Here is a 26,552-nt window from a genome sequence, read left to right on the forward strand (position 1 = left end):
CAGGCGCGCCTCGTCTTGCGTCAGCTCAGCGAGACGAAGACGGCCCAGACGTTTTCAGGCCAGCGCCGCTAAATTACAAACAAAACGTGTTTTCCTGCATCGCAACACACGCACACAAAAAAAGAGCCCCGGCTTGTTTTTAGCTCTCAGATGGGCTATTTTTAGACGCCACACATCAGGAATTCTGGGACAAAAAAATGATCGTGGCGCTCCACTTGATGAGGGAGAAATCCGTCACAACGCTGACGAGACAAAACAAGAGCAACCAACTTCAATCGCATCAAAAAATGGCCTGATTTGCAAGGAGGCGCTAACGCTAGCACGCTAACACTTCAAGCTTGAGATATTCACTTTGTACTCTTGGATTCAAAGCGTAATTTTCAAGCTTTAATATTTTACAAATGCGTTTTTTGTTTTCGTGAACTCTATACAACTTTGTCAATGAAACTAATTGAAAACATCGTCAAAAATAAAGAAGATGCAAAAAATAGTGAGTTGACTCAAATCGAGTCTAAAGCATAGCGGCTTGCAAGGGGTGCTTAGCGATGGTTGCCGTGGCAACAAGGGCCCACAGTGAGCCCAAGGGAAGTCGGGGAGCCGCCGTTAATGGGCCGTCCTTTCCATTTTCTTACCCAACGCCACAGAAGCTCAAAACTGGCTTGACACCCTAATTTCAAACCCTCAACTTAGTTTGGAACCCTAACTCAAAACCCACATTTTGAAACCCTACCCGTCACTTGAATATGTAAATTGACTCACAATGCGTTTAAAATTGACCATAACCCGCTGATTAAAATCGAAACCCTAAGATCTTGAAACCCTAATTTGAAACCCTTGTTTGATGAGCTAATTTAAAACCCTAACCCTGTTTTAAAACTCACATCCTAGTTTTGAAAGCTTATCCAGAATTGAAACACTGATTCAAAAAAAAAACTATAACCAAACGAAGCCGCTAGCTTGATGGCGCGTCAGCCCAAAGTGATGTCCGCTAACGAGCAACGCCGCCGCCACCCTCCTGCCGGCCGTTTACATTCTTCCAGCAACGCAACATTAACACAAGTCCAAAGCGCTCCACGCTGGCCGCCCCGGCCATAAAAAAAGGCGCTCGTCGCCACGCCACGCCGCGTGCATCCCTGCTCTCCATTACCCACACCACCGTCGTAGCGTCTGCACCCGGCGCTTTTCAATTATTCATGACGGCGAGGACAGAAGCGGCCACTCCACTCGGAGCCTCTTATTCTTCTTCCGTGGCAGCCGTGATATACAAGGACACGCCACCTGCACTTCCGACAATTACCGCAAGGCCGGCGGGGCCCCGAGGGGAGGGCGGCGGCCTGGGTGAGTAACCTGGACGACTTTGAACGCGCATTCGTCTCCATCAGCCAGCGACCAGGGCTTGTAAGCTAAAGCTAATGGCCCCACCGAAGAACATCTGTCCGCTGAATAAATATTCTAATGAGATACAGGTGATGCTCGCCACCTGCAGGAGGCGCTCACAAATTCCATTTAGCTTGTGAACTGAACCGCCTGTTGTTTTGTATTTGGTCAGTTTTTAAACACTCTTAGCTTAGTCCAAGAAGAGACAAACCGCCTGTTTGTTTGTGTTTTTAGCCTAGTGGCGCTAACTAGCTTCTTAATTTAGCACAAATCGTTCTTCGGGAATGAACAAGAGTGTCGGGCCTCGGTGGAGGCCTCAAAGCACAGCCATCGGCTCAATTCTTTAGGGACCCAAAACCAAAGCTGCATCCTGAATCCCGCCTGTAGAAACCTTGACAATGTGCGAAACTGTCGAAAGTAGCTTGGAAATGTTGTACAGCATGTGAATTTTGTGTTTCGATTCAAAGTGTTGCGCCGAGAAAGAGACCTAAAGGTTCAGCCAATTTTTCCAGGCACACCAAATACCAGAGTGTGATTCAAAATTCCGTCTCGAGAAACCTTTACACTACGGTAACTTGGGCGGTTGGTAGACCAGGCAACCAAACCGGTAAACTTCTTCTAAACAAATGATTTGACTTAAGTCCCCCCCCCCCCTCTCCTCCGACCAAAACTGTGCACCCACACCTCTACGTCAACAACTGCCGCAGTCGGAAAACGTTTCGGCTCAGCGGCGGCACCGACATGACGACGATTCAGAAACAATGAAAAGCAAATTAGAGACGAGAAACCAGCTAATGAAAATGACCAAGGGAATTTGCTCTCCTCCTCCTCATCAGCATCTTCATCCTACGCCAAAATAGGCGACACGGCATGCCGGGGAAGTTTCCGCTGTAGTCACGAGGCCTCATCACTCACCCAAAAGTACATCATCATGGCGAGTGGGACGGTAGACGCGGGCAAGCGTGGGCCAAGCGGAGGGACCGGTCGGTGCGGCCGGCGCGGCGCCTGGTTTTCGACTGGCGCTGATCCGCTGAGGCAGCCCTCCCTCTCCCCGGCTCAGGGGGGGCTCGACTCGGGCTGCCCCCCACCTCCTTGCCCCCACCCACCAACACCACCACCTCACTCTTCTTCTAATGTCTCTCTCACCGCTTCTTCTCCACTTTTTAAGCCCCCCCCTCCTTCCTCTGAGGAGAAGACGTTAGAACCCCTTTCTTCTTTTGACACCCCCCCCCACCAGCCCTGCTCGGCTACCACCCCCTCCTGGGCCGTCTCTTATTGAGGCTCAATTGGAGTAACCGCCTGACAGCTGCCTGCGAACGTTCCTCTGCCACCGCTGCCGCCGGGAAATTTAACGTCCCGGGAAGGATTGAGAGCGGTGGGGTTAGCGGCTGGGTGGGGGGCTCTAAGCGGGGTGAGCTATGTGTTGATGTTGGAGGATTAAGTTGAAGGAAGAAGAGTGCGATGAAGAAAGAACGCCTCGGGGTCCCGCCAGGTTGCCGCAATCAGAACCCGACAAAGTGTTTGGGTACGTCGCGATACCACCGCAGCGCGCTTTGCCGTCTTTTCCATCTGCTAAAGAACCAAGGAGGAGGAGGGGAAGAGGGGGGGGGGGGGGGGGGACTCCTCCTCTTCTTCTTGGCTGTAACAATACGCCTGCCTCAGCGATTCTCCAAACGTATCATCAATACACCACTGCGAGGGGGGGGGGGGCGGGGGCGGCGGAGCATTAACCCCGCGGCGAGCTCCGGTGGTTTCCGCGGTGCCCCCCTTCCCTTTCCCACGTTCTTCCTCTTTCCTCCAATCAGAGGCCTCCTGCGGGATGAGCTCATTTTATTCCGAGAGGACACCCCGACAACATTTGGCTGCCTTGGGAGCGAATGAGATGCCAGCGCCACGCTAATTTCCACGTCAGATGAAAAGTGTCGTGAAAAGGCAAGGGGGGCGTAATGGGGGACGTTTAAGCCCAGGGGTGGGCAAAGCATGACGGGCGGGCCGCATACGGGCAGCTGTTCTCGTCCAGAAACCTGCACTATTTTTATTCCCTGTAGAATATGCTCATTAAAATGTATTTTTTATTCATTGAACTCATTAAAAAATATTGAATGTAACGTAAATAGGCCAAACCAAATAATTTGACACCCACTCAAACAAGTTTAAATCTAAAACAGTTACTTAGCTGGATGACATAACTCCGGCCGGTGGACGCATTGTGATGCGGCGGTTTCATCTCATCCACACAAAAAAAAAAAAAAAAAAAAAACTGGCACGAAAACGCACGCACTGTGCTGCGGGTCCGGCCCGGATTTACATGAGCAATCAGCCGGTGGGAAGCGGCGGCGCTCCGCCATCAATCTCTGATGGGGAATAAAAATGAAATGCACTTCTCGGGCACGCCAGATTAAGGTTGGCGCTTTTATCAAACACTGAAGTCTATTTCAAGTCGCGCTCATAAATAAGTGAGGCCGCCGAGGAGCGGGTGTTGGAAGAGGGGCTTGAAAAAAATAACAACGAGGTCTCGACATGGAGAGCGCTCTCTGCCGCGGTGGGATTAGGCGAAAAAAAAATCATGGGAGCACGGCGGAATAATTCCGCAGTCTCGGGGAATCTCGCCCAAATAGCAATTGCGGACCATTTGGACTCGCGGGTGTGGTCTCGACTTCCCCTGGAGAGCAGCGCATCCATTATGAAGATAAAGCTTTCACACAGGAAGTGAGCTCTTCCTGCCTAAAATGTCTGACGGTCCCGTGAGGGGTGACCACGCCGGATCGTTTTTTTTTTTCTCAACATTTCACCACAATCTCACCTTTACTTGGAATTCCATCTGATGTTTGGGAACTGGCTTTTGGTTCTGGAGGTCTTGATAGCAATTAAGCTAACTACACTAACCACTGACTGTAAACTGGAGAGACTGTAACATAAAACAAACAGACCAATAAAGGGTGTAGCATGTACGCTACATGACAAAAAGAAAACAACATACTGCATTTTACGCGCCGGCCCCGCAAGACATGATTAAGCGTCATTTGTAAGCGTATCGCTATAGGCAGCAAATCGCCCATCTGCCAATTTTGGTTGGAGAGGCGGCGTATAAACGTAGCGTATGGCAGTGCGGCCAAATGCCGATCCGTGCGCGCGCCACGCTTGATCACACAGGGTTCACATCTGGGCGATCTGAGCAGTCGACATGTGGGCCGCCGCCCCCCTCGAGGACCCTCGGCGGGGTTGCGGTGTAATTAGCGGGCCGGACGGCGGCTGCGCTGACACGAGGACGCGGCAGGGCGGAATCCCTCCAAGGTTTGGATGAGCAACTTCATGGAACGTCGGCACTGATCAGAGCAACATCAGAAGCTTTTAGGGTGGCAACTTCAAGTTTGACTTCAAGTTGGAACACGTTTGGGATTCGGTTATCTAGTCCACTGCCGTTTCCTCCTGACTTCATTTCAGATAGCAACGTTGGTTTCTTTGAGGTACACAATCTGAAATGACTATCAACAGCCCACAAATGTTGAACAAAGTTTTGGCGGTTCAGACTTCATTCCAGCCAGTAACCTTCATTTTTTTTCTTGATTTTGTGTATTTTGTCTGAGAAGCATGGCAAAAGCATAAAAAAGGATCCGCTTTCACCCTTTCGGAGACATTTCCTGACACAATCATAAAAAAAAAAAAAAAATTCAACCAGCATGAAACAATTGCTCTGTGACGCATTTCCACAGACAAGACGTCGAGGCGCTCATCAAGCGAGGCTACACACTGGACATTTATGCCATCGCTGGAATGATCTCGTTTCACGTAACCCATTTAGGTGCGACCCCGGCGCACCAATCAGCACTAATTTCCGCCTCGTAAATGTTCAAATCGATCGTAAATATTGATGCAAACTAGGTGGTGGTGGGAGAAGGGGGGCAATTAACAGCCTTGGAAGCCATCCTGATCCGGAACTCTCTCTGCCACCAAAGCCTTATTTCTTCCACTACTCCCGATTTTAATTAGAACCATGTCTTTTTTTTTTGTCAGTGCTAAGCAACATTTAAATGTCAGCAATTATTAAGTCCCGGCCAGCGTGACGGCATAGCATGAGATCCCGAAAGCTCAGATTTGCCTTGGCCTAAACGCAGAGGTTTGACATCCAAGCCTAAAGAGGGCGCCGGTGCAGTCAGAGAAACAAGAAAGAAGACTCACCAGTCTCGTGAAGAGCGGTACTCCCAGATGCCACAAATGCTCGTTGAGCAGTCCGCTGTACACCACGTTCCCGAAGACGCCGATGCTTCCCGACTTGCACAACGCGTTACCTGCACACAAACAAAATGGCGTCACTCATCTGCCTTGGGGGAGGCGCGACTCCAAGCTATCTGCCGTTTGCAATATTTATAGCTCGCTTTGTTGTCGGGACGAGGCCAGTATGCCCGTCATGGACTTAGTGTGACTTCTTTTTGCATTCGCTGGCTTGATGCCATTCGCACAATCGGATAATTCGATATCACAACAGTGGAAATTGCTTTCAATGCGACAGAGCACAAGTTAGTGTTGGGCGGTAAACTTGACTTTGCCGTCATGGCTTTTCCACTAAACACACACACACGCACGCACACACACACGCACACACACAGAGGCCGTGGTGTGATGTAGCGAGCGGTGCAGCAGGAGAGACAAGGCGTTGTAATTTGTGCACAAAAGCACTGGATGGGGGGGAGGGAGGGGGAGGAGCCAACCAGTAGCACATGCATTATTTACCAAGAAAAGAAAAAAGAAGACAGAAAAAAATAGAAAGGCACCATTAAAATGTCAGCACTGCTCGGGGCAGAGCAGCCGAGAAGGCGGGTCGGCCGGCCGGGGTGGAGCGCCGCCCCCGCCTCTGCCGCGCCGTCGGCCGCCGTTATTAATGGGCCGCCAGAGCGCGCGTCAAAGCAGGAGCCGGCGCCCCCTACTGGGACAAACCAAGATGAGGTTTTCAAAGGAGTGCGTCAAGACGTGGATGGGGCTCGGGTATGAAAGTAGGGCGTCAAGGATAAGTTGTGGCAAGTCCGAAAGGTTTTGATGCAATTTCTGGCTAAAGCAGAAGGCGCAATGCTGCAATGCAATAAGGAAAACAACACTTTTAATAATTCAGCTGCTCCGAGAGTGCGGCGTGTGTGTGTTTGTGTGTGTGTGTCTTAAAGTAGCAGCGAACACCTCATTTGGCCGCTGCTGCTCCGCATTATTAAAGTTGTATTGAACCCCCTCTAAGGGGTCTTTCCCAACTTATTTTTTTTCCACCTATGTTTGGCTTACCAACACAGCTCAAGACGGAGCGGGTTCAGACTTCGAAACGAGGGTTACTTTTTTGAATGAGGGTGAATTTGAGTGGGGGGGTCGGCAATCTCTCGGAGGTGAGAGTGTTAGTACACAACGGATTGTTTTACATTCTCGGCGGTCTTTGTGTTCCAATAATGCAGCGGCGCCTTAATGGATCATTCGCCAGACGTAAGGTGAAGACCAAATATTTGTCTGCACGAACAATATGAAAGGATAAAAATAGAGGGCGGGGAGAGATAATGACATTCGTGCGCGAATGTGCAATCATTTTTTAACTTTTTGACTTTTTTTAATAATAAAAGCTCATAAAAGAAAGACAAGTAGGTTTGGGGCCTGCGAGGTAAGGCGTCAAGGTGATGAATTATAACTTCAAAATGCTGGTGATTTTTTTGGGAGGGGTGGCTGCAATGTATTAATGGCATTTCAATTCTTTTCGATGGGTAACATTGATTTGCTATGCAAGTAAATTGCATTGGAACAAGTTGAATGCAAAAGTCAAGGTACTGCTTCATGCCACTTTTCTGTTTGTGTCAAGAAATGTTTCCTATAAAGGTTGTGAAACACGTCCAGGTTCGACTCGGCTCGTCCGCGCCATGTTTGCTAATGAACCGTCGGAGTGGGCGTGGCCGGCCTGCCCAGATTGCATCTGAGAGGAAGCTGAAGCGGCCCAGTCGACTTGACATCCCATTAAAGTGTGTGCGTGTGTGCGTTGTGTACGTGTGTATGTGTAGGCATCTGTCGCCGAGCGTGTTTGTTGTGCATCAGTCAGCGGGCGAGCGATCGATATCCAACACAAAAGCTCATTGATGACGGACAGCTCTTGACAAACATACAGCATTTTTTTCTGTCGAGCTTAGCAATAATCTCCAAGGTCAGTGCCGGTCGCAACACCGCCTCCTCATTCCTCAACAGTCTGCTGGCTTTTTTTTTTTTTTTTACCCCGTGCACAAAAGGCCCCATGCATTTTAAAGCTGCGGGGGGATTGTTAGCACCGCAAGTACGTATAGAGAAAGGAGGAGTCAAATGTTGACAAGAGGCCGCAGACGAGTTTGATGGGATGTTGATTGGCAGATGGAATCCTCCTGTCCCCCCCCCCCCCCCCTCCACACACCTGTCCTGGCTGTCGTGCTGCTAAAAAAACTTGGTTTGCAGCAATTTATCTTTTCAAAGCTGAATCACAATAATCACATCATTCCTCGCAAGTTGCTTGAATAGTATGAATAAACTACAAATAATCCACAAAGTGGGAAATTACACCATACACATGCTGAATGGTTCGGTGTAAATTATATTGATGGCGCTTGGATTTTGACAATTAGGGAAATGTTTTTTGCCTTGCGCAAGAAGAATTTCTAGGATGAACAAAAATAATCCACAAAGTTGAAAATGTAATGGCTCCTCTAACCTGATTTTTGAATAGGAATAATACAACTGATAAAAATAATCCACGGTCAAAAACAAATGTTCAACATTTGGTCACAAATGGGACTAGAAACAATGTAAAAAAAAAAAAAAGAAAAAAAACCTCACTTTTGCATTTCACAAGCTGTATGACAATTATGCAATCATTTCTTGCATCGGTCAGTCATCATCATTGCTGCCTTTCAGAATAGAAATTAGCTCACTGACTAGAAATAATCCACAAAGTCAATCCACGCGGCAAGTAAATTCTCATACAGTCTGAAGTCTCTAATTATTGCCATGACTCATCTTGCCGGCCCTTAACAAGAACTGCCACAAATCCGTAATGCAAAGACTCCAAATAATCCACAAATCAATAAAGGTGCACTAATCTGGTGTTGTAAAACGAATGCCTAATGGTCTTGCGTGAGAGGAAGACTATGGACATAAGTGAGTTATAACTCCGTTCCGTTGCCCCCCCCCGCCCCTTACTGGGTCCCCAGCCGCCCTTCCCCACCCGGTAGGGGGCCCCGCTGCCAGCTGGCAGCGCGAGTGATGCTCCATTAGGGAAGTGCTGCCGGTGAGCGCCGGATCGCTCAGGTAATTAAAGGCAAAGCAAAGCAGGCAGACGAATCGGGCGGGACGGCGGACGGCGGCTGGTGTTGGTGGTGTCGTCCGAGAGGGGCTGCGCCCAGATTTATGGGGCTGAGTAATGTGCGCGGCAAAACCGTTTTGCCATCCAGAGGGCTCACTGGCTTCCAAATAGTCTCGGGAGGCCACGACTTCCTCTCCACTCGGATGCATCCTATTACCTGCCCTCCCTCGCTTTCACTTCTTCTTCCTCCGTTTTGTTTTGTTTTTTTTACTTCCCACCCTGCAGCAGCACAACATAAATCAGGCATATTAGCATATTAGCATATGGATGAAGAGCTGCACATCGATTGGTCCTCCAGGCTCCATGAGAGATTCTTCGAGGAATACGAGAGCAGGAAAAAATACATCAGTCGACCATTTTCCAATGCTCTACTTGTTGGGGCCTTATGTAACAGTGCTAGCCAGCGACACGTTAGCATTGCTTACATGCTGTAACAGAGCTGTTACGTTTAGCTGAAGGTGTCACAAAGTTGAGCATATCCTTGCTCCTTATAGCCAATTTTTTTTTACTTCATTTGAAGAGAAAATATAATAAGGCAATGGCCAACTTTGATCATTTCTGCTTAATTATGACAGAAAAGCGTCTGATGCTTAACTTTTAAATGAAGCAAAATGTAAGAATGTGTGACAGCCCTCAGGCTGCCTCTTTAATTAAAAACACTGATGGCCTCTCGTGTTAGTATTTAAATATTAGGAGCTCTGTCGCCCTACAGGAAGTGACGCAACACAGAAACATTTACACAGCAATTTTGGAATAAATAATCCCGGTCCGGGCGGCTCGGTGGAACACTGGGTAGCAAGTCCGCCTCACAGTTAGGAGGGTGCGGGTTCGATTCCACCTCCGGCCCTCCCTGTGTGGAGTTTGCATGTTCTCCGCGTGGATTTTCTCCAGGGACTCCGGTTTCCTCCCACATCCCCAAAACATGCTTGGTAGGCCGATTGAAGACTTTAAATTGTCCCTAGGTATGAGTGCGAGTGTGGATGGTTGTTTGTCTCTGTGTGGCCAGCGATTGGCTGGCAACCGGTTCAGGGTGTCCCCCAATGACGGCTGGGATAAGCTCCAGTACGCCCGCGACCCCCGTGGGGACGAAGCGGTTCAGAAAATGGATGGATGGATGGATAATCCCAGTCCTTCCCGAGCCGTGCTAACCTCGTTTGTTTTGCTAATGGCTGTTTTTTTTTCCTTCAGTCCCGCTTAGTGGGGAACACCGGCTAATGAGCCGCCCACCTGGAGGGGCCGGAGAGGATGGATAGAGGGCTTGGTGGTCCGGAGGAACTCAACTACTCAAACGCAGATGATGTTCAATGTGAATTAATCTGGAAATATTGATCATCCACATGTACATTAGCCGTAGCAGAGGTTAACTAGTCGGCGGGCTAAGGTGATGCGTAGCGGTAAGTTAAAGCTAGCTTAGCATGCCGAATCAGAGTAAAAATGTAAACGCCAAGTTTGGAATGCTGCGCTTTGTTTACATTAGCGTGACATGCTATAAAATAATTTTTGATTTGCTAACCATCTGGAGCAGGCGGGAGCAGGTGTTCAGCCGCTGACGGGGTAAAACATCACCGGCCGACAGTCAAGTGAATTTTACAGAATACAAAATCTTTAAAAACGACTCTGATTTCAGGAGCCGGGGATAATTGTCCCGAGTTTTGAAAGTGGAAATAAGAAGGCCGGTGAAGTAGTGGTAAAATGTCAACACAGTGAAAGGTTAATAAAAAGTCATCAAGTCCGCCGAGTATCCTCTCAGCAGGCATCGCCACCTCAATGCTCAACCTAAATCGAACGTCCACCAACAAACAATCTCGATGATCAACACACACCCGAAATTGTTTGTCCTCCGACCTCCGGACATCCAAATGCTCCGCCTCCAATCAGCCTATCAAACTATCAAACGACCCTACATTGCAAGTACATTAGCATCCAAGCTACCTCCCATAAAATTAAAAGTAAAGGTCAGGCGTCTTCATTATAACTTCATTGTGATTAAATGAACACACACACACACACACACACACACACACACACACACACACACACACACACACACACACACACACACAAACACACACACACACCTTTTGCCCTGCAAGACTTCTGACCAGGGGTGTGTAGATTTCTTTTTAATCATAACTTTTTTTTATCCAACAGGCACATTTATTGGAGGTTTTTATCCCGCTTTCCTACAGAGAGGAATGAAGGCATCTATTGTTCAGCTTGTGCACTAATGATGAATTCAAGCACTTATTTCCTACTTCCTGTTTGATAAAGCATGAGCAGAAGCAGCGACGCGGTCATCGCTATCAAGATGCGCCCGCAGTCCGCCCCGACCTGGCCCGGCTCACCTAGCTTACGTTTGGCTGAGATAAATGTGCGAGGGAAATTGGAGAAGGCATGGAGCAAAAAAAAAAAAAAAAAAAGGAAGATGATCAAGGTCGGCGGCCGCCTTATCGCTCGCCTCATTACGAGAAAGCGCCGTCGTCAGCATGGAAGGATCTTCCAGCGGGGAGGAAATGAGGGAACGAGGAAGAGGCGGCAGAGTCAAATAGCTGCTGGTCATTGAGCTCAATTAGCGATAAGAAGTGACGAGTGTAGTGCGGCGAAGGCGATGCCGGCGTGTACGACGGCAAGTCCTGCGACCACCTCGGATTTCACCTTTGGGCACATTTACAAGCGTTCGCACCGGACGGCACGTAAAATTGAATCAAAGTGCCACCATAAGAAAAGATTTAACTGCACTGACAATGTTTTAAGTGTACGTTTACCGCTGTTAGTGGTGAAAGGTCAAACAAGGGTCATGAACCTTGAATTGGTGCTCCTTTCATAATTGGAACAGCGCTTTTTGCTGCTCTATGGTTATTATCACATTTTCAATGATTTCCAAAACGTATCAATGTATTTGCTTTTTTTGTATTTATGAAATTATGTATTAGAAACTGGCATATGATATTGAATTGATAATAGTAACCTGCAAATGAAGACACTGAATAGAATTCAAATTTCTGTTCAACTTGACTTGGGGGACAGAAGTGCCGTCTCGAACGGCTGCAGTGTCAAAACCTACAAGCCTGTCCACTCACCCAGGCACGACCGAGGGCGGCGGGAGGTAAAAAAAACAACAAAAAAACTGGAGGCCATCGGTCACGGTGAGAGTCAGGAGAGTCATAATGGCGGCACGTTTCACAGCAAAAGCGCCACTGTCGTTAAATCAATAAGTCATTAGCTTTAATGGGATAAGCACTCGCAAAACTAATTGAAAACAGCTCCATTGACTCTCGCCACGCGCCCCAATAAAAAGCCAACACCACTCAGGTTTGGGTGTTGCTGCTGGTGAAGCAACAACAGCACAGCAAAAGTCAACAGTTGCCATGGAAACGTAGGCAGTCATCTTTTGACTTGGTGAAGCAGCATGTGGCTTGTCTGTGTGCGCCTTATAAATAAAGCAAATATAGCAAAACAGCCCTTTAAACACTATGTTTAAAAAAGTCAGTCTGGGGGGATTTCAGCTCGTTGACACAATGACGAGCGTCACATTTATAACGTATTGATTTATATTAGCCTTAAGATGAAAGGGGGAAAAAAAAGCCGTCTGGCCCGCCACCAGCGTCTGTGTTAGCGGGTGAAGGAGTCGCTATTAACCGCCAAGCAAATTGAATGTGCAAAAGCCAAATATAAACCTTGGCATAGCAAGCCCTTAATCAGAGATGGATTCTTATCGGTAAGCGAGCGAGCGCTGCAGAAGTGGACATGTCGCTCACCCGCTTGCTTCTTCTTATCATGTTCCAAAGGCAACGAGGCAAAGGCACAATTTCTTCTTACTTGGTGGAGAACGGCCGGCAGATATGATCTGGACTTTACTTTCAACAGCTTCAAAACGAAGATAACTTGAAAAGTGTTTCAACGAGAGCACATTTAGAGCACTCATATCAGTGTGAGCATGTTAATAATGCTAAGCTACAACTACCGTTAGCTGCTAGCCAGAAAAAAAGCTGAAACGTTCTTCTATAATTAAAGGATATCAAAATCGTAACTGAGGCTGGGTCAACATTGAAGGGATATGTTTGCTGTGATTAAAGAAGAAATTCAGCAAGTTTGTTTGATTTCTTTGGGTAGAGGAGAGGCTTACTTGAGACCTTGAATGCTAAGCTACCGCTAATGTGAGCCAAATAAAGTGACATTTTCTACTCATTAAAGAAAAAAATACATTTAAAGTTACTGAGGTTTGGTTGACACCTTAACTCATTCACTGCCATCGACGTGAATAGACGTCATCTATCACGTTAAAGGTTACTGAGGTTTGGTTGACACCCTGACTCATTCACTGCCATTGACGAGAATAGACGTCAAATCTTACGTTGTACTGGTAATGAATGAGTTCAATAATACGGAGGGGGGAAAAAGTGTACCATACTGCTTTTGGGGTTGCATTCAGTCCGGGAAAACCTCAGATGGTCTTGATGGTAAATGTTTGTCCCTCGAGTACTTTTCTATCCATCACTGCAGAAGCTTTTTCGTCTAATTACCTGAAAGTGGTATTCTGTACACAGTCAGAGAAATATTGCGTCTGCCCTCCGAGTTGTGCGTGAAAGGCACAGGCTGATCAACGATGGGTAAAAGTTGAAATTTTTCAAGGCGACGTCTCGGAGGGGAGCCTGGCGCAGGTGAGGCGGCAAGGTGCTTTGCGTAAAGCGCGCCACTTCCCGGCCGTCTGTCTGCGGCGCTAATTTGATTAGCGACTGATTAAAGCCTCCCTAATGCAGTCAGCGCCGCGCCACGCTAATGTAATAGAATCACTTACGGCTAAAACAGGTTAGCTTAATTGGCGGGAGGCGCGATGTGGGATTTGCATTAAATTATTTATTTGCGACGCGGGGCGACTCGCAATTCCATTACGCGCATTAGCCGCTTGCGCAGACAATTTAGCCGCCGCGCATCGTTCAAGGATACCAAAACAAGTCGGAAGTAACTGCCAGTTTTTAGGTGTTTTCTTTAACAGCTGAAAAGGGAGCTGATAGCCGCGTGCCCTTCCAGATACTGGCAAAAGTTTACTTATCTCCCGACACATTGGATATAGTGAAGTGTCGCGGGAGAGGCTTGACATTAGCATTTTTCTCATGGACGTTATCGTAGTGGAAGATCAGGCAACGCTATGCTACAAATGCGCTACGTATCACAAAACCGACAATGCTGTCAAGCGCTGGCCACAGTGGATCTTGAGGGAACCTACTTGGAAAAATTACACCAATGTAAGAAGGGAAAAATAATACGAAAAGGGAGGAAAAAAGAAAAGGAAATATGAAAAAAAAATTGGGGGAAATAATAATTAAGAAAAAGTGAAAGAAATATCAAAAGACATTTCAAACAATCAAAATAAATGACAAAACTAAAACAAATTAAATAGGGGGAAAATAGTTTGTTGCCATTCTTCCCTTCATGTGTTCATCCTTGCATATTTGTCATTCATTCATTCATTTATTCGTGGGTCGGTGCCGGAGGCCCGCCCCCTGTCGGCTAATCTTGGGCGGCGTCCTGTCAAGCACGCGTCTTGGCCGCTTAAGGTAACGGCTAACCTCGTTATCAGATGCCTCTGACGCGTGTCTACACTTAGCTTAATGAATCGGAGTCGGGACCACGTCATTTTCGATATTTCGACGGCCCGATGTCACGTCCCTTCCGCTTACTTTGCAACTGTGATCTTTTGTTTAAATGTTTTGTTGACGGGGTGAGAGTTCGAGCTTCTCAGGTGGAGAATTCACTCTCTGTTTCAGTTTTTTCTGTTTCTACAGTTTCAGTGATTTCTCTTTCTACTTTATGCCTGCTGCCTTTTTGACAGTTTGTGTCTTCTGTTTGTGACCTTCTCAAGTGGAGAATTCTCTCTGTTTGTTTCTGGTTTTCTACAGTTTCAGTTATTTCTCTTTCTATTTCTTTCCTGCTGCCTTTGTGACAGTTTCTGTGTCTACTGTTTGCCTTTTCTACTTTTCTGTTTCTATCTGTTTCTTGTAAAACACTTTGGAGGATTTGTGTTCTTTCCATTTCTCTTGCTACTTTGTTATCCGCTTACTGCGCTCTGTGTTTGTACGTTTTGTGTTTGCAGGCTTCTAATGGCCGTCAGCTTATTGAAGTCCCAAAATGGATGGCGGCCCTGATTGCGTTTTTCCGAGCGCGGCTCGGCGAATCAAAAATTCCCAACGACGTAATGGAATGAAGGAGCCAAGGAAATATCGATGAGAGAGACGGAACAGAATTTCCGCACCGCTCTGATGTCGCCGCCAATCATCCGTTTATTTGCGTACGCCGCGTATAGATTAACCTTCATTTTCATCAGTTCAGGAAATAAATTCATCAGTCAAGCTCAAGCACATCGTCACATATCAAAAATGTATTTCATCATCTTACATGAATGTATATTATCAATGTACATTCTGCAACAGCACTCCAGCTCGGCTAATAAATATTTACACTTTTTTTTTCTCTGTTTATCTGAATGATCAAACAACATTTGCATTCATGTGACTTGGAGACTGAATTATTAACGACATCATTGATTGCATCCGTAAACACGCTACCGCAATAGCATAAAAAAAAAGTCATTTGCTATGTCAAGAAATCACACGTAAGTTAGCCCAAAATATTTGGCAAAAAATACATAAAAATCACTCAAGTATTTGTCAGGAAATACGCAAATGCTAGAAAGACCTAAAAACATTTGAGCCAATATGGCAGTAAAGGTTTTATCTGCTTGAAAGGCACAGACAAATGAACAGCAGATTTTCTGCAAGGTCCTGCCAACTATTTGTAAACTCCACATGAAAAAGCAAAAGCGACTCCTCTCACTTCCATCTTCCTTTCCGCCACCTGACCCCCCTCACCCCCCTCCCAGTAATCACCCCCGCCCCCGTCCCCTCCGTCCCTGTTTCCTCGCGTGGCTGGCTGCGTCTCACCCAGCCAGAGTGCATAAATCCGCCCCTCTTGACACTTGCAATCAACAAGGGCCGAAGTGAAGCGTGCGTAATGGCCGCTTAAGACGGGGGCGCGGGGGTGCGCCACGATTTACGGCAACAATTATAGCCCCCGCGCCGGGAGAAACCCGTAGGCAGCCGGGGGTTGATCAGGAAGAAGGCTGAGACGGCGAGAAGGGAGGGGGGGGATGCGGCCCGGGTATTTTCCGGAGTTCGTACGATGAAATGCGAGGGGATCCGTGAGAAAGGGGTGTTACACAAGAAGAATTATCAACGCGTTACTCAAATGTCCCTCGCATCAGAATAACATCGCCGTATTTCACACGTTTGGCTGACCCCCTACACGGATCACGCCGTCGGACGCCCCAGACGTGGTTTTAATCAACGCGACCTTTTAAAGGCCGTTAATTCTCCAGCCGTTAATTCTCCTGCCAGGAGTTTGCCATTCTTGCAAATTCCAGCTCGCGCTGATAGAATTTTTTTTTACCAAAGGTGTGTTCAAATGCTAACAGTCAACAGTCCAGCTAGCAAATGATATCAATTTAGTGAGACCCAAAAATGGCACCGTAGTAGCTATTAAAATGAGCTAGCTATCCAATCAAATGCTAGCAACTACCAACAACAGCTACCACCAATAACAAATAATAAAAAAGTAACAGTGTGATGTCACAACTTTGTCCGCTCCTCCGATGTTAGCTAACGTGTCTCTGCTTTAGCAATGAATAATCCCATTTTCTCATCTGTTGATTCAAATGAAGCAACAAAATTTACATCCCTGAGACTTGGAGGCTGACTTCTTAATGACATCATCGATTGCTAACTTGCAACCGAGCTTGACTGCCATTAAGACACCATCCGAGCAAATTTTGCGTACATGTGTTGTTTGCTAACGAGAGCGGTGGCTATCAAAACATTAGCTACGCTTCACACACTAACATGAGTCAAATCCACAATGCTCAAAATACTCGACAAAAATATAGAAAATTACAAAACTAGACTAGTCTAAAAATGAGCAAAAAACAATGTTGTACATTTCGCGTCAAGTCTCGCCAATCAAATGCGTCCAAATCAGCAATTCGACCAATGAAGTTGCATCAAATGCAAACGCCTCATCCTCAGCCACAACAATCAGCCATGAACTTCCCTCCGCTGCCGTTCCGATTTGCAATTTGCAGCCGAATGAAATTAAATTGCTGCCAATTAGCATTCCAATGAGCAAATTCATTTAGCGTCGGCAAGAGCGCAAACAATATCGCACCTTTCAAACCTCACCTATTTTTTTGTTGTTGTTCTTTTTTTAATCTCCCTAACGTCCCAAATTGAATTACTGCACTGAGAGGTGCGCGTGCAAAGAGTCGCTCGGCCATTAGTTCTTTCATCAGGATTTGCCGAAAACAAAGTTAAGAAAACTTTACGGCGGCGAAGGGAACGAGTAATTAGACATGAAAAATATTCCCGATAATCAAATCACATTTTGTACGCCGGGCTTTGAAATGATATTAATTCAGTTCATATTCTCTTGCTCGCTCGCTCGCTCTCCAGTGCGTGTGCGTGAAATGCGTTGCCGTGACGCGGGTCCCCGGAGAGCGGATAGGAATCTAATTAAGTAAGATCAATACCAGTGTGAATTTTCTCTGTCTTTTACAGCAGTGCAGCTACTCGCCGTCTCATTTGTCTGACTCGCCAAATCTGTGCAAATGTTTCTCTTAGAAGGTCGCTCGCTCTCTCTCTAGATGGGCTACATACGCGCTAAAAAAGAAAAATATACACGCTGGCTTCGACGGGCCTACGACGAGCCCGCTCGAAGGCTTAGTGGCTAATTAACGCAAACATGCTCAGGCTGTTGGTGTTTAACGCGCTGTGAACTCGCCACCACTTTTAATGTGTTTGGAAATGTGGAACATTACCATTAAAATATTAACATTTGAATCGTATGGACGATGTTCAACTTTGAAATGACTGCTAGCTAACTTTTTTCCCCCCTACATTACCGTAGGGAAAAAAAAAGTGCATGGCTATGAATAGCATTTGTAGAAACTTTCCGTTTCTTTGCTGGTTCCATTTTCAGGGTGAATCATAATCATGGATGATTTTATCCAATCAGAGCAAAGCAGCCTCTCAGAGACAGGAAGTATGAGCGCTTCTGTTCATCGACGACATTCCAGCTCGACTCGCTGCCAGGAAATGCTGACTAGGCACCCAAAATGAAGATGAGCCAAATGTCCCACGTTTTTCCCGCCACCGAGCGTTACGTTAATTAGCGCCGTCGTAGCTCGTAAATCCGACTGGCTTTAAAATAATGTAGTGAAATCATATTTGGCATGTGCGTTAAAAGGATTCCTTTGATGAAGTGACCTGTCGTGTGAGGAGAGAGTGAAACGGGGACAACGCTCATAAATCCCGCTGCACCTGAAGCCAGTGACGCCGTCCGTCAGCCGCCCCATTCGGGTCCCCGGACGCACATTCTGGCCGTCATAAATTTGCGGTGGGTGAAACGGCGGGCCCGCCCCTCTGTCAAGTGTCAGCGAGCGCCATCCCCTCGGGCCGGGCTTCATATTAGCCACCGCCATCCTCCGGGTTCTGACCGATTTGGTTGGGGGATTCCGACGCTGACACTTTATTGACGGGAGGCGCTGCTCCGACCAAATTACAGCCGCCTCAAAGTCCCACAACATACATGTTGTTTTAATTCCGTATGTGCGTGTGCGCCTCATTATGGGATGGCAAGGGGCACGTCGCCCACCCATTTCGCACGGCTCCCGCCAGACAGCAAACTGCCACAACTTTTGGCTAGCTTAATAGCTAGCAACAATTTCATAATTGACATCCAGGCACCCTAATTTTCCTCAAATTTGGACCAGTTGAGGTATATGTAAAAGCATTCAAATAAAATGATCACCCAAACGCATCCATCAAGTGAGGACCAACAATAATTAGAGGCACCTTTACAATGCCCCCCCCCTCCACACACACACACACACAACTGTCCCCACCCGCCTGCCGCCGCCACCGTTAAGAGCCTCTTGAGCGAGCGCTTGTGTGCATTCAGCACATTTGGGGCCGGCTGGATATTGGAAATGTCAGGACATTTACTCTTGCTTATGCGCGCCACCACTGAGCCGCCGTAGCGTCGTCGCTGGCGTAACCCCGCATGTATTATTCATGGCGGGCGCACGTGGACGTGCCCTACTCGACACGCTCGGCGTTCCGTAAACGCGTTGAATTATGAAGGCTCTATCCCAAACCTTTCCGCATTGTTGCCCAAACAATGCCAATTTCTTAGAGTTTTGCCAAGAATGTCTCAAATATCTTGCTAAAGATGGCTGGTTCGCCTCGTCGCCTAGTACATGTATGTAGCAGGGGTTAAATTATGAACGTGTCTTGCAGTGACAAGCCACAAGGGGCAGCACCGGTAGGGATTGCACAATACCACAACCCCACAACATCACCTGTCTGACACAAAAGTGTGTCGCGGTTCCGATTGCTCGTGAGGTAACAAACCCGGTGTAAGTGACATTGGAGTCGAGTTCATCTTTTTTTTTTCTTTCTTAATTTAAGATGTGGGAAGGTTAAGGTGAAGACCAAGGATGTGTACTTCGGGTTGGGGATGCTTAACAGCGGTTCGCGTTTTGTGAAAAATGATGAACATCCTGTTGATGTCAAGTGCCGTGAGCTGCGGTCTTCAAGGACGACGCCCCCTTTCGCTCTCTTAATGGGCCACGGCGGCGGCCTTGCCTGAAGCGCGAGGACGACGACAACAATGAAGAAAGCATCCTTTCACCTCCGCAACCGTCTCGCTAAAGAAAAGTCTGAGGTGCTGAAAGGCAGCACACTTTCCATCATGGCAGCCATATGTTAATCTGTTATTTCAGCCAGCACCGTTTGACTCTTAACCCAAAAGGACCAGGATGGAGGACCCAAAAGTTGGCGACTCCATTTGGAAACTGAATACCTAAGAACCCTAATATACATGTATACATATTGGTTTATGCAATTATGTTTATGCATCTACAATATATACCCGGTACGTCATGTGATCGGCCGGGCACGACCTTTAATAAGTCTCGCATACATTAGCTAATGTGCCAGCCCAGACTTGAATATGCTGCAGTCGGCTTTGACACGTCACAGATAACCTTAATAGGGTGGCCGTAATCTGGGGCCATCTGCTGAGCGTGCGGTGCCGCGGCGCCAGCCTTTCCTAATCGCGACCACGCTCGTCACGTCGATGGAGGAATTTGATGAACGCCGCCCATTTGGGCGGAATTCCGTTGAGTCAGGGCTCCCAGATGAGGAACGGGGGCGGAGACGGGAGATGTTGGAGGTCACGGCGTTAACAAATGTCGTCTCATCACAATTAAAATACCTCGCAGATGATTTCATTAGCGGCGAATGGAGACGTTGTTAGACTTTTGATTGATTTTTGGGGAGGCGGGACAGGATGATTGTTGGACTTTCCTGTTGTGAACGTTCGCTCTTTTGACTCTTAATGAGTGGCGCAAATTCACGGCAAGAAATTCGATGTGCCGTCAACTCGCCGGTTGATGAAAATCTTGTTGGCCGCACATTCCGACTGACGTTATTAATGTGTCTCATTCCTGTGTGACCTCCATCAAGGAAAAAGTCATTTACTACAAAAGTGCTAAATTTTGCAATTTTGCTCCAAACCAAAACCTTGGCTTGAAAACCAAATTTTAATTCTGACTTGGAACCCAAAGCTAAGCTTCAAATCCCCAAACTTGAAACCCTACCTTGACAATAAATAGCAACCCTTTCCGCCTACTCGTAGCTTGTTTTCTCTTTGACGACGTTGCGATCGGATCTTGATTAAGTCATCTTTCTGCCCCGCCCTCCAACTCGTCCCGCGGGCGACCCCGGCGGACTTTGAAGCGTGTCGCTGCTAAGCGAGGTCGACAGGCCTCCAGATGAAAGTCTTGTCATTCATTTGCCTCTGACAATCTGCGTATGCTAATCCTCCAGCGCCTTTTCCTCAATTTAGCGGACCGGCCCGCCGGGTGCGTACTCCAAGACTCCCGGAGGGCCGTTTAGTGAGGGGGAGTCGGTGTCCCGAATCAGACGAGGTCCTGGCTGGGCTTCAATGCAAATGTCTGACATTGAGCGCAAATGTAAAGTGGCAAACTATAGCGGAACCTTGAACCTTAATATGCCGGGCCCCCAAAGTGGTACCGTTTGGCATTTAAACCTTAATAAGCCACACGTGACTTTAATATGTAAGCTTCATATACTGTAGCACATCATGCATTAATATGCCCCTAATTATGCCACATGCGGCATTAGTATGCCACACGTAACCTTAACATGTCACCTTAATATGCCACGCCCCCCAAAAGCGATGCCATTTAAACGATAATAAACCACACGCAAGTGCAACATGCCATATGTGGTGTCGTTTAAGTCTTAATAAGCCGCACAGAACCCTAGGAAATATTAAACATAATATCGTCGTGCCTTTGAGAGGCGGAGCTTGATGAGATTGGGCGTATCCATTTTGCTTGCATTTTACCGTTTGATAAACGGCTACGACCGCGGCTCTCCTTTAGCCACCTGTTTGTGGAAAATGCAGTTCAACTGTGTTCAAGTTTGACAATGCCATGTTTGAAGTCTTCCTCCAAAAAGTGCTTTGAGATGACGAATCAACTTCGGATGGCGGCGAGCATTGAATGGCGCCGCCAAGGTCGAGTGTCCGTCACCTGGCAACCGAGCGGCACGTGGGAAAGACGCGTCGATGGAACCCGCCCGCCTTTGGGCGACGCAGACGCGCAGTTAGCTTGGCGAGTATTCAGCCGGGCTATTTAGAGAGCAATAATTGCGGCGTATTGGATTCGCCTTGGATGGATTTCACCCAGGCCACCGATACGTTCAATAGTGGACGCCCGCGTAGATCAATGCCAAATCCATCCGGCTCCGCATCTGGCTTATTGCTTGCTGCTGTTGTTTTCCAGCAAGAAGGGGCACAGAAGATGGAGAACATCTGCTCGGCCGCAACCGATCTCGACAGCAGTAACCTCAAAAATAATCATAAAAATGGAACAAAACAAGGTCGGCAAACGGCGAAGAAATGTGAGATCACCATAGGCTGCAGCTGCTCCTTACTGGTTGCCAAAAAATAAAATAAACGGATTTGTGTGGAGCGACGGTCCAAGGACCTCTTTCAAGATCAAAGAAGGAGAACTGTCGATTTACACCAATTGGGAAACAAGTCCAAAACGGATGAGCGAGGATGTATGGCGTTCCGACGTGGGGATGCCATTTCACGGCGTCGAAGCTCTATCCCCGCTGCCCTTTAAAACATTGAGCCTCTCCGCACCACTGCCGCCATTCCTGATGAATACCGCCGGACGCTTATTGGCACACGAGACACTTTCACCGATAGGTCACCTGCTTGACCTCCGCCGTTCGTTCGTACACAGCAGCCCGACGGTCACACATTGAAAGGACACTAAAACACCTTTTGTGAAATTTGAAGGCATTTGGCAGACTTAGACCACTATTGCTCGATTTCTGTATCCAGGAATCCTCATTGGCGTCCGAACCACCGAGATACACCCCCCTCTCTCCCTCATATTTTATTGCAGTCATAAAACTTGAAGTCACTCTCTGACAATCTGACAAAAATGGAGTTCGCCTTCTCTACTTCTCGCAGTGCTGCAAAAAAACACCATGACATCATCAGCCACTGGTTGACCTCAACGTGACTTTCATCACATTAGTCTTGACTTTGAAGAAAAATCGGAAATGGTAGTGGCTCATACACACACACACACACACACACACACACACACACACACACACGCAAATGCACACGGTGTGGCTCACATTTAGCAGGCGCCACCCACACAACACACATCGCCCGGGGCACCAAAGGCCACGGCACAAACAAACTCATTTGTAACCTGCCTTGACATACACACTCGCATACACACACTCGCACACACACACGTGCACAAGCGAGGCTAACACAACCCCCCGCGTGTTTATCACGGACTCTCCGGGAGAAGGATCATAATGTCAGGCATGTAGCGCCCGGCGATCTATACGCATCGCCGTTGCCATATCTATTGATGCCATTTAGCAGGCGTGTTAGCCGCAGCGGCGGCGCAGGTAAATGTCAAGAGTAGTGCCCGCTCGGCTCTTCCCAGCGCATAATTGGACTCCCAGGTGTTGCCGGACTCTCAAACGCATCCGCCCGCCAGCGCTCAACTTCATTCAAAAACGACCAAAAAATATGAAATACTTAACTGGACATATTTGATGAAATAGAACAAATAGAAGTACAGAAGTTTATTTCCTGGAAATTTAAAACTTTTCATGAGTAATGTATTTTTATAAATATCCATCCATCCATTTTCTGAACCGCTTAGTCCCCATGAGGGTCGCGGGTGTCTATCCCAGCCGTCATTGGGCGGTAGGCGGGGGACACCCTGAACCGGTTGCCAGCCAATCGCAGGCCACACAGAAACAAACAACCATTTGCACTCGCACTCACACCTAGGGACAATTTGGAGTGCTCAATCGGCCTACCAAGCATGTTTTTGGGGATGTGGGAGGAAACCGGAGTGCCCGGAGAAAACCCACGCGGGCCCGGGGAGAACATGCACACTCCACACAGGGAGGGCCGGAGATGGAATCGAACCCGCACCCTCCTAACTGTGAAGTGGACGTGCTACCCAGTGCTCCACCGAGCCGCCTTATTTTTTATAATATGACAAACGTTTTTTTTTTAAACTTTTTAATCTGTCAATAAAAGAATTGTGTGCACTTTTGCTTGGTCTCTAACCCCAAACAAATATGGAGGGCTCGTGTAACAACAAATGACAAGCTTCACTTTGTCACAATAGCCGAGAAAGCTCCCCCCCACACACACACACTTCTTTGCGTACTTTGTGAGCCGAGGAAGAGCTGACTCTGCCATTTTTCTACCTCTTGGAAAAAAAAGTAGCCGCTGTCAGGATGACAAATGAGGGGAAAGCGCGCATGGCGGTGCAGGACCGAGCGGGCGACGGCGTTGTAGCGACCCGAACGCGCATTCGGCCGCTTCCTACACCCCCCACCCACCACCTCAACTATTAGCAGCTAGTGATTAGCGACGGAAAAAAATATTCAACTTTTTTGTCTGAAGCATAAAACTTTTACCCCCAGAATTACACTTTTTTTCAGGAATATGTCATTTTACATAAATATTTAATTTGTTTTCTGAAACTATACTTGTTTTTGTCTAAATGTTTGAAGTTGTTAATTTGGCATACGGGTCACAAATTTATGGTTCACATTTTTTGTGTTGTTTCAAACTAACGTTGGATATGTCTCAGTTAAGAGCGTAAAAACCTGACAAGCGAGTTAGCACTTTCTGTTCCGTCCTTGACGCGCTCACTCTCTCATCCTCCTTTTGTTGCCGTTGAAGCTTTTGTTGGCTTTTGCTTACGGCGACAAAGTCCCGCAGGCATCTTGCAGATAAGAGTCGCAAAAGGCGGCCGTGGAAGAGCTCGGCAAACTTACTGCGCCGGATCAATTACAACGCAATTACAATGGGACAGAAATACAAGCCGGGCCGAGCTTCTGTCGGCACCGATCCCGAAAGATAAGACGTTGAGGAATGTTCCCCGGGAACGTCGCCCTGATGTCAATGAACTTTCCCTCGTCTTCGTCGGGGAAGGCGGGGCGACGGCATCAGACATTGCCGGGCGGGAAAGACAAATTGTGTGTGGGGGGGAGGGGTCAGGAGTTTATATAAAATAAATAAAAATCATTCAACAGGAGATGAAAGACTGATGTGACTTAGCAGGATGCTAACCCTGCTCTGTGAACTGAAGAAATAGCAACTTGGCGTTAGCGCTGCGGCATTTAGCGTCATGCTAACTCAGACATCAAAAGAGCCAAACACTTGTGTGGAACCTGAATTTGAAACCTTATACAAAATCCCAACTGAGGCTTGAAAGGCAGGCGACGTTCCTGATATGTGCGGTAGAAGCGCAGCGGCAGCATCGACCACTGTCAGTTAGCAGCATGCTAAAGAGTGTATTAGGGATTAGAGGGGATTAGCGCTATCAGATCACTGGAGGGTTATCAGCGGTGGCGGCAACATAGAGCTGGCGCACCCCCACCATTTTTCGCGCACCACTGTAGCAGCCCGACCGATCGCAGGCTCCCTGACGTCCTCGCCGCGTCTGCTTATTAACCCGTTAAAGCGGGGCGATTTATGAGTTTGGAAAAACAATTAAAGGCTGTGATTTTTATTAGCGGCGTGACGGTGCGCCTCCCCGCTCGACACCGGCAAAGTTAAAACCCCCGCGGGCCGACCCCGCTCGAAATATTACCGTGATTTAGGATGCAAACGCAGCGTGCGTTAAGAGCTCGCAGATTTTATTCCGAGCGCGCCCCGACACAAAACCAATTTAGCAGCCATTGATCGCTTTTCACGCAATTAGATTTCCATTGATGGGAAAAAGTACAAGCCCGCTTGGATGAGGGTCCCTGGGGGGGGTGCAGGGCCACGTCGCCATTGTGATTTGCGCGTTTATTTGAGACGTCTGAGCGACCCCGACCGCGGACATCATGCAGCCGGCATGGCAAAGCGACAAAGCGTCACGTAAAATATCCGTCACTATTGCTTTGTTTCTGCCAAGTCGGCTCATTTTCTACATTGCGGAATATTGAGCGTTTGTCAGGGCCGGTCGGGCCTGTTGGCGGCATCCCACCAATGGGGGGGTTTGGAGAAGCACCCTTGGTGCAGCTCGATTGCACAAGGGTCAGTAAACATTGTGGACCAACAGCCAAAAGTACCGGAACTCGGGTAGCAAGCAAATGAGGGCAAAAGTGGGCTTGAGCCGGCCGGCTGTTTTCGGGCCCGCTTTGATTCCCCCGCGCTCCCCGAGCGACTACTTCATTATTCCGAGTATGCGGCGCGGGTGAAAGGGCGGTGAGTGGATTCAAGACATAAAAGGGGAACACGGAATGCCATTAATGCCAAAGTAGGGAGTAATTCCCGCCGCGATCCCAAAGGAAATCCGGCGCACGACCAAAGCCGGAGGATTTTGACAAATGCCTTCCTCGACAGCGGCAAAGGAGACAAATGTTACATTTAAAGAGAAATACTTAATTTCCGCTTTTGGTGACTCGCAGCAGATATCATTAATCAGCCGGAGGGGGGCGTGTTGTAGGTTGGGAGGGGGGGGGGGGGGAGTGATGGGGGGGCAAGTATGCTCAGTGAGCCCGCTAAGCGCCAGATGATCGCCTCCTTCCACTCAATCCATCAAGTGTGATTGGAGAAAGAAAAGGTTGGAAAAAAAAGAATAATTACTCGGGCGGCAGCGGTGGCGGCTCGTCGAGGTGTTCCCGCGACAAGTTGAAGACCGTTTATCACACGTGACTTGACGCCCGACAAATAAGACACGCGAGTCAAGTGGAGGCAAAGTTGACTCTCATATTAACGACTTTGAACGTGTTGGGCCGGGGGGGCGGGGGTTATTATTAATAGTGACCCCTCCCCCCCTCAAAAAGTAAAAAAGAGGGGCGGGGCCGCCATTCAAGTTGATGTATGATCCCCGTTGGCCGAAGCGTGGCGGGTGATTGCAAAGTGACGCCTCTTTAAACGGTGTAATGAGCCGGAGAGGACGCCACCCCGTGGGAAAAAAAAATGCTATCCGTCGCACTGCCACCTCGAGACTCGATTTTTGTTATTTCATAGAACAATTCAACTTGAAAGTCCTCAAAGTGACGAAGACGGTCTACATAATAACGTAGGACCTGAACGATATGGATTGTTTTTTAGACCGATGCCAATTCCGATATTTGGCAGAATAACATTATCTAATTGATAAATTGAATACAGAATCAATGAATAACCTTTG

At 47.8% G+C, this 26,552-nt stretch overlaps 1 protein-coding gene across 1 annotated transcript in view; it reads right to left on the reverse strand.

Annotated features, from left to right (window-relative positions):
- Positions 1-26,552, reverse strand: part of LOC147044030 (RNA binding protein fox-1 homolog 3-like) — a 154,816-nt gene that overhangs the window by 66,153 nt on the left and 62,111 nt on the right. Inside the window, exon 4 of the mRNA XM_085934328.1 lies at positions 5,557-5,666. Coding sequence (XP_085790454.1) covers positions 5,557-5,666 — 110 coding nt within the window. The remainder of the gene's footprint in view (positions 1-5,556; positions 5,667-26,552) is intronic.

This window comes from Syngnathus leptorhynchus, chromosome 16 (genome assembly GCF_054491065.1).
Source record: "Syngnathus leptorhynchus isolate UIUO chromosome 16, UIUO_Slep, whole genome shotgun sequence".
NCBI classification, from domain to species: Eukaryota; Metazoa; Chordata; class Actinopteri; order Syngnathiformes; family Syngnathidae; genus Syngnathus; species Syngnathus leptorhynchus.